Genomic DNA, 9,300 nt, shown 5'->3' with positions numbered 1-9,300 from the left:
CACATACACATACAGAGTTTTTAATAGCAAATAAAAAATACTTACTGGAACATCAACATATTTTGCAGCTGCTTTCACCTTAAGTGGAAAAGAGATAATTATGAGAATTATTTTCTTAACTGTGAGATAAGTACTTTGACAACAGTCAAAAGACAACAGAAGAGAATCTCATGCAAATACTTACAGTGAATGACAGAATGGATGAAAAGAAAGTGCCTTCATCATATCTTGACAGCTTAGATAACACCCCTTCCAACACTGAAACAAACTGTAATTGTTTATAGTGAGTATTTAGACTATTAAAAAAATTAATAACAGGGCACATAATTTCTGGACCAACTTCTCCCACAGCACAAAAAGCCACAATGAATAAACTGATAGTCAAGGGGCTGACTTGTAATGTTTACTCTTTCATTTTGAAGGTGGGCTCTAAGGTCCTTTTCCATTGCTTGACCAAGTGTTTTTGTTTCTTTGTTTTTTTAAGATAAAAGAATAACATGTTATAGGATCCTGGTTACCAAACATGTGAGATAATTTAAACCACTGATAAATAACTTGACATTCCTGAGACTTCCTTAAAACGACTTTCAACTTCAGTAGAGATGTCTAGAAGCAATGATGGTCAAGTGTAATCAGATTCCTTTCTATCACAGATCACTTGACCATTCCCCAACTTCTTCTATCTACAGGAGAGTTTGAATCAAAATGACCAGATAATGGAAGGAATGTGTAACATCCGAGGCTCCTGTGACCCTGCGACCAAGTCCCACATTAGTGAACAGGCATTTATGGAGCAGTTCTAATGAGGACATACAAGGATCAAATCTGCTTTCAGAGGCTTAGGAAGCACTTGGAGATCTAAGACATATGAACACTCTGTAGGCTACGAGGGAAAGAGCACTAGAGTGAACTTAATAATAAGCTCCTGATTCCACACTACTGTGTGGGTTCAGGCCAGCCACAGCACCAGTCAGTTCTTCTTTCAGTTAAATAGTGTGTGTGTGTGTGTGTGTGCGCACGCGCGCACGCGCGTTTGTACTGCAAGTGGTATGGAATTAAAATTTGTCTCACAAGTGTTTTACATTTTTAAAAAATATTTTTACTTATTTGACAGAGATCACAAATAGAGGGGCAGGCGGAGAGAGAGGAGGAAGCAGGCTCCTCACTGAGCAGAGAGCCTGATGTGGGGCTCGATCCCAGGACTCTGGGATCACGACCTGAGCTGAAGGCAGAGGCTTTAATCCACTGACCCACCCAGGCGCCCCTTGTTTTACCTTTCTACCATTTTATATTTCTCTGAAGTTAAAATTAAGATGTGTATACCATAATATGATTAAAAATGTGGAGAATTAAATTTCATTGAGTGGAAGCACTAAGATCTGGCACCAGAAATTAGTAGAAATCTACTGCAGTGTATCTTTCCTCTTTAGAACTAAAATAATACGCACTATTGACAAATTACATACTCCCAAAGGGAAAATACTGACAAGGTTTTTTAAATACGAAAAGGGAAATTAACGAAGGCTGGTTTTTGTTCACATCGCAGCTTCTTCAACAAAGTGATAATAGTTCCAGGGACAGAGCTTATTGGTCTCTGGTGACCAGAGAACTCACTGAGAGCACACAGGAGATAATCTTTTCTCTGTGGCTGGTCAATTACTGCAAAATAGTTTATGCAAAAGAAACAAAAACTTCCCTATAGGTTTCTCCATCACATCATGTGCGACATGATGTAAGAACACAGAAACAAAAGCACGCGAACGGCTGACTAAAATCGTATTTTTAAAGAATGAAAACTATGTGTGGCTCGTTAGTTATCCTAAGGGATACAAACAGCAAAAAACACAAAATTACAAATTGCTCACAACTAAAAGTCAATTTAGCGCTTCCTTCTGCCCATTAGGATTTCTTACCAGTCACAGCTGGCTAAACTCAACTTGATGTGGTTTGCGAAGACCCAGAAGACCAATACCCCAGGGCTCGGTCAGACCAGGGGAAGGGAATTCCAAACTTAATGGCCCTCTGTGGAAAATGCCTCATCTCCTCTAACTCAAACCTTGAGAGTCAGTGTGTGCTGGGTGATCTCATTTGCCACAAGGAGAGCGACAATTGCTATGGTTACCAGACTACCTGAGCCAGGGAAGGCTCTAGCACAGCACCTGGATCTTGGTGCCCTCAAGTGAGTATGTGTGTACACACGTAAGTGGTGCTGAGGGACCAGGCAAGGTAGAGGCAAGAGCGCTGTGGCTGGAGTTAGAGGGTCTTAGGTCAGTCGCAGCCCTGACCTGACAATTGCCATCTCTGGCTCCAGGGTGATGGTGAAACCTTGAGCTTCTTTAGTGTTAGCACATTCATCAGTCGAAGGGGGAAAACGCCAGCCATCCTGTCTGTCTTACCAGGGATCAGTGAAGCTCAGTTGAGAGGATTTATGTGAAAGGACTGAGAAAATGGCAAAATACTAAAGAAATGTGAAGAATTACTATTGCCCATATGATTAGCTAAATCACTATCCATTATATAGGTCTAAACATCTATGCATGTTAAGTCACAAATTCGTGGGGAAAGCCTTGGGATTGCTTAGTGATGAGGAGTAATAATGAGTTGGGCTACTGGCGAATGGGTCTAGTTCAATAAAAGAAACCTACTGAGGTAGAAGAGAGTTGAGGATGTCAATCAAAGACCTGCGTTCAAGTTCCACCTGCTTCAGGGCTGTTGGGCTCACAGCACGGGAAGGTGGCTTTGAACACAGGGGGTCTGGCTCCAAAGCTCATGTTCTTTACCATTAGGGGGACACAGTGGTAAGCATCAAATGAAGTAAGTCATGTGCCCAACCTATTTGTACTCAGTAAATGTCATTTTGTTATTATTGAGCCCCTAATGTGGGAAAGGAAGACAATACGAATCTTTGATCTTTCCTTCCAGGAAGACGCAAATGAGCGAGAGAGACAGACATGCACGCTACCGGTCATGACAGGCAGCAAGTTTGAAGGGCCAGTAAAGATGGGCAAACAGGGTGACTGAAATGCAAGGAGGGAAGGCATGACTTCTAACTGGACATGTTGGAAAGCTCCCAGGTGGCCCAGGAGCTGACGGGCTTCAGGATGGCAGAAACGGAGGGGATAAAGTGACAGTCGGGGGAGCCTACTGGTGGGTGGTTTTAGGGCAAAAGTCCCCCACAACAGCAGCCAGAGCCTGTCTGGCTCACCTTCTCTTGCGAGCACCTTCCAGCACCGGGTTATATCCATGTAGGTCCTACACAAGGACCAGTGGCCTGCTGTCCCCGTGTCACAACATTCTTTGCCTCCATTTTAACAATAGCAGAGAGCCTCTCCGTGAGTCCCTCCCCACCCCACAGGGTCTCTGGGGAGACATAACCCAGCGGGGACCCTGTGCTTACATGGCAGTGAACTGTGTCTGTACCCCTGGGATCAAGCAGCTGAGCCATACCGTTCCTCCAGGAAGACTGTCTTTGTGAGATTTCTCCGAGGCACACGCGGCAGAAGAGTGGCCTTAAAAACCAAACTCTATTAAAATCAAGATTGACTAATAATGATATATTTTCCATCTGGCTGTTAATTGCACAAAACAGCAAGATTCCAAAGAAATCCAGTTAAACGCTGGGTTTAGTTGCTGTGTCTTTAACTGCTTCCTGTGAACTTTCTCAGTACAGCTCGGGGAGGATATAAATACTTAGGGGTTTGCCTTGTGCTCTCTGTTCTCCTGAGGGTGTCAGGTTGGAATGAAACACTGTAATCTCTTTGTTTCCCTGCTCTTTATTGTAGATGCCATTTACTGGGTTTGTTTGAATAATATTTAACACCTAAAGTCTGTCTGGGTAATTACCAACTTTACCCCACTATGCACACTCCCAAGGAAATTAAAGATGAAAAGCACTTTGAAATGACGAGTAGAACGAAACATGCAGTATGCCACAAGGCATGGCGGTTTCAATTTCCTGTTGAATTTTAACAGGGTATAAGATTCATTTTCCCACATGTCTGGAAAGTAGACCACAAATTCTAAAACGTTACTGGGAGGATTCCAGCTACAGATCGCTGGGTTCCAAACACAGTTCCTGCTTTTTCAGCGGTGACCCTGCACGAAGGGATATCTGCCTCATTTATACCGCAAGTTGTAACATCTTCCACAGAGAAGAGATTCATCCAAATAAGACCGATCATGAAAAACTAAGTTCTTTCCCTTCCTTCTCTTTTTTCTTGGAGGGGAGGGTTAGTGGTGCTGGAGATATTGGCAGATGTTCTATATTTATCTGGTAAGATCAGGACTAGCAAGTATTGTTAAAAATCCACATGCACACCATGGACTGGAAAAAAAAACCAGGCTTCCTTCCCTGAATCAGAATCTTAATGTTATAATACAATGCAATTGTCCCTTCCTTGCCCACTTTTCTTTCAACCTTTCTTCCAACTGATTGCCAAAAGGTCTTTCCAGATTTTCTGTATTTGTGTTTGGGAGGCATACTATTTGAGTGCTTGCTTCAACAGCACATATACTAAAACTGGAGTGATACAGAGAACATTAGCATGCCCCTGCCCAAGGATGGGTAGTATTTGGCAGCAAATATTTATTTGTAACATACCACGTTCCACAAAGTATCTAAGACAACCTCCGAAAGGACACACCTAGCCCAGACACTAGTCAATTCTCCACACTCTTCTCCTTGTTCCTTTTTGCATTGCCCCACAAAGAGAGTGATCTATAGTATTTTGTCTTTCCTTTCTCCTAGTGGCTCCTAATAATTCTTTTAAGCATTTAGTTGAATTTGGACAGGTATCTCCTGAATATATACCCTTGATCTAAATGAGCAAATTTAGGGGCGCCTGGGTGGCTCAGTGGGTTAAGCCGCTGCCTTCGGCTCAGGTCATGATCTCAGGGTCCTGGGATCGAGTCCCGTATCGGGCTCTCTGCTCAGCAGGGAGCCTGCTTCTCTCTCTCTCTCTTCCTGCCTCTCCATCTGCTTGTGATATCTGTCTGTCAAATAAATAAATAAAATCTTTAAACAAATAAATAAATGAGAAAATTTAATCAAATTACTTTAGGATGAGTTGGAATCTACGTGGTCAGGTGTGATGTATCCTCTGCCATATCTTATTCTTAAGAAAAATTTAGGGGAAAATATTCTAGGTTATCAGAAAGAATATACATATATGTCTGTATACGTTTACACATACCTCTATACCTATGAACTCAGGAAGGTAGTGTGTTCTCTTTCCTAAATCCCTTTCTGCAATAATCAAGGATTTAGTAGGTTGAATATATTACTATGCTCTTTTATTTCATACCTGGAATTTACCGAGCCCCGTTAACCAGAGTATGTCATGAGAGTGGTCACGCTCTCATTCTCTGATCTGTTCTTTCTCACAGCTCTCTCAGCTTTTCTTAAGCATCCTCCTGTTACAGCCATTGAATTCCATTCTCCTCCAGCTGCTCAGGCTGGTACCACAGCCTTTATGCCTCGGTGGGACAACTGTCAAAGACAACTGTCAAAGAACGGACTGGTGGGTACAACCCAGGTACAAAGGGGACCCCAGGAGACTGGGAGGTGAAGCTCCCACTCTTTCCTCTCCACTCTTGCTGCATTCTGTATAGCGTGATGGAAAGATGACAGGCCTAGGGACCATGAGGGCCAGGTCCTGGCCCCACAGCTACCGACCGTCTGACCCAGGGCCTCTGTTTCCTCATCTGTGAACCACAGAACTGGACTCTGGGGTAAACTCTGGTTTACCCTGGGAGTTGCCTTGGGAGACGAGGTCCCACAGGCAGAGCTCTAGGCCTCCTTCCTCTCTTCACTCAAAGCAGCTTTGCACTGATCAATGTTATACTTTAGGGTGCTACCCATGATATATTTGAGAACATTAAGTGTGTCTTCTAAACATTATAAAAATATTTGAAAAGTCCTTGCTAGCGGATCTCAGGGTTCCAACTCTAGCACTGTACGTGCCATGGAACTCTGGAACCTGGGGAGAAACGATGTGCATCCCCAGAGCCTTCTATAAGGAAATGTATGTAAGGGTTTTTGTTTTAGATTGACAAAAGGCTATAGATATTTTTTGTTACCCAATACTCATGCTTTTTTGATGAGGAAATGAAGTTGTATAGGGAGACCCAGATGGTAACATGAAGGAACAGGACCAGAGTTCAGATCCTCCGACACTCCCACATTTTGGTCAACTAAATTATAAGGTAGTGATAAAAATGGCATTTTTGGTATCCTTTCCTTGGCAAGATTTAATGTTCCCACTATCATTTTCTTCCCTTGGTAAAATTATCTAAGTCCCTTTCTGGCTAGAAGCATCTTTACTTTTTTCCCTTTTAAGGTTGATTTTCATTTCTCCATAGGGTTTCGAGTTATGGCACATCTGCCTAAAACAGCAGCCATTGATATAGAATCATTCCTAATGGTGAAATCTTATAATAGCATTGATAGTTCGGCTCTGTATACTTCCTCCGAATTCCAGACTCAACTATCTGATGGTCTCCTTGGCCTTCCCCTCCTTCAGATATCAGTCAGCTCACTCTCCACACGTCCAGTACGACATTATGGTCTTTCCCTCAAAATCTGTTCCTCTTCCAGGCACCCTGTCAGTCGATGGCTTCAACACGCACGTTGTGCTTCCAGCCATACTCCTGGGAGCAAGCTAGGTTTTCCCTTCTCTCCCCATTACTAACCTTGGGGCTGCTGTAATAGGACACCCTAGTCTGGGTGTCATACAAACACACTTGTATTTCTCACAGTTCTGGAGGCTGCGAAGTCCACAAACAAGAGGATGGTATATTTGGTGTCTGGTAAGAACCCCCTTCCTGGTTTAGAGATCATGGCTTCTGGCCACATTTTTACATGGCAGAAGGAGTTAGGGAGCTCTATGGGGTGTTTTTTTTTTTTTTTTAAATAAGGGCATTAAATCTATTTATGAGGGTTCCATCCTCGTGACCTAATTACCTCCCAGAGGCTCCATCTCCTAATACCATCACCTTTGGGGTTATTAGGTTTCAACGTATGAATTTGGGTAGGGAGACACAAACATTTAGTCTACAGCACTCTTTAAATGTCTTCCGTGTCTTTGGGTTAGTCCACCAAAGACCAACAGAACACTCTCCACAGTACCCTCTCTGTAATCTATTTGCTACAGGCAATCAGATGGATCTTCTTATAATGCAGATGTGATTAATTCCTCACCTTTACTTGCTGCCTCCCAACCCTTCCACAGCTTCCCAATGTTCTGAGATGAAGACATTAGGTTCCTCAGGTCTGAAGTTGGGCTTTTCACCATGATTCCACTCTGCCTCTTAGGCACGGAGTTGGGCATCGTTAGTACACAAAATCAGAAGTGTGAAAGTGACAGAAATTTGTGGAATGAGCTCAAAAGAAGATGGAAGATGGCAACCCAAGGGCTACCAGCATTTAGGTACTAGGTGGAGAAAGGACACAGAGATGGAAAGCCAAGTTCTTTTCTTAGCATGGAAATGTACATGCAGTTGGGGCACATACTGCTGAGTATTAAGTATGATCTAGAGCTCGGGCTCATTCTCCAATCATTTGTGAAGATGTGTGTAGTAAGAAGAGGATATGGAGGTGGGATTGAGGAGAGGAGGTAAAAAGAAGGACGTATGCTTTCTAACTTAACCAAACGTAACAAGCATATTCATCACGATGCATAGAATAACTAAAACGTGGGAAGAAACATTTGGGATACAACGCAAGTAATTCACTGTTCTACTCTATATTGAGTTAATTATTATGCTAGGATAAAATAAAAATGTCTAGGATATGACTCTTGAAATCTGACAGGGTAAAAACAGTAAATGTAGAAGTTGCCTGTATTAATTTTTAGAGTATTTTGCGTTTCACTGATTTCCTAGACATCTAGAATCGGCATGTACATTGGATTAGGAATCTGAAGCTCAGAAGTTTGGTTCCTGACTATCTTACTTAATTGTGTGTGTGGTCGGTTTAGTAGACTACTGTGAGGATAATGTTTGTTTCTGTGAATTAGGGTAAAACTGCCCATCCCATCGGAGTTTCACAACTGGTACTTCATAAATATCCCCCTTTAAGATACCATTTCTCCAACAACAACAAAAATGCGAACATACTATCTTAGAGGGTTGTTTTGTTTTTAAATACAATAAACTGGAGTTTAAAGATCTTTCACATGATAGCGTGGATAGCGATTCATCAGAGCAATGTTTCCCAAAGTCCGGCTCACTGAACCCTTACGTCAAAATTACCGTGGTATCTGATTAAACATGTACCTTCCTGCTCCCCTTCTCAAACTTCTAATTCAGAACTGCTGGAAAGTAGGCATGGAATCCACATTTTAAATGGACCTCAAGTAATTTTGGCTTGCTAACATTTAAGAATTGAATTATAGAGCCTTATTTTCTTTGTTTAATAAAATTTTTAAAAAAACCCACCATTTATTGTCATTTCCTATCTGCGTAAACTCTCCCTGAATGACTCATAGACAATGAAGGCACCAAGTTCACTTCATCTCACTTTAGTGGGCTGTCTGTGCAGTATGGCAAGCCGTTATGCTGGGCCCCTAGGAGGACGGAAACCTGCCCTGCTCTGCCTCTGAAGCTTTGTTCTCCAGTGGTTTCCCCCTCCCCCACCCACTGGATGCTTTCCCTGTTCAACTTTTCCCTTTCTACTTGTTGGTGGGTGTGTGTTGTATGTGAAGGGGCAGGTATTCCTGTGGGGGTGGAAGTCAAGAGAATGGGAACAAACTGGATGGCTGGTGTTATGCTGAAATCTTCCTTGTGGCTATTTTCCATCTCAAGACTTGCTACCAAGGAATTTGGGAAATATACAAACAAACCCTCCCAAACCCTGAGAATCCCCCTGCCTCCAAAATCAAGTATAATCCCACCATCCAGAGAAGCTCTGCCAACTTTTTGGTGTTTAGCCTCTCTTTTCTCTATGTGATGCAAATTCAGATTTGAGTTTCTAAATATTTCTATTTCTGAAATAGTTTCCATTTCTAAAATATTAAGCTTTTTTTCCCATTTCATATTATATTATGAAGCCTTTCCTTTATCAATAGTCTCTGAAAGCATGGTTTCTAATTATAGATGTGTCATAGTTTACCATTCCCTTCATGTTAGATATTAAAGTTGTTTCCAATTTTTCATTAGAAGTAATGTGACCATATCAACATATATATATTTTGTGCATCTCTCTGAATCGGAAAAAAATGCAAAAATACTTGTTAGGTAGAAGGGTGTTAATGTATTTGATATAGTTCCAAACTATCTCTAGGAAGGCTGTAATGAGTTATA

General features: G+C 42.1%; 1 protein-coding gene and 1 non-coding gene across 11 annotated transcripts in view; one reads left to right on the top strand and one right to left on the bottom strand.

Moving 5' to 3' along the window:
• Positions 1-9,300, bottom strand: part of CADPS2 (calcium dependent secretion activator 2) — a 528,014-nt gene that overhangs the window by 41,722 nt on the left and 476,992 nt on the right. For all 10 annotated transcript variants that reach the window (XM_059396493.1, XM_059396490.1, XM_059396492.1 and 7 more), the window contains 2 exons: positions 185-268; positions 46-78 (listed from right to left, as the gene is read on the bottom strand). In XM_059396493.1, the coding sequence (XP_059252476.1) occupies positions 46-78; positions 185-268 (117 nt within the window). The remainder of the gene's footprint in view (positions 1-45; positions 79-184; positions 269-9,300) is intronic.
• On the top strand, positions 4,490-4,593 carry LOC132017040 (U6 spliceosomal RNA). Its single transcript, XR_009404124.1, has one exon. It is a non-coding gene; the product is annotated as a U6 spliceosomal RNA (small nuclear RNA).

The sequence above is a fragment of the Mustela nigripes genome, chromosome 4, assembly GCF_022355385.1.
Source record: "Mustela nigripes isolate SB6536 chromosome 4, MUSNIG.SB6536, whole genome shotgun sequence".
NCBI lineage: Eukaryota > Metazoa > Chordata > Mammalia > Carnivora > Mustelidae > Mustela > Mustela nigripes.
This window is presented reverse-complemented; position numbering and strand designations above follow the sequence as displayed.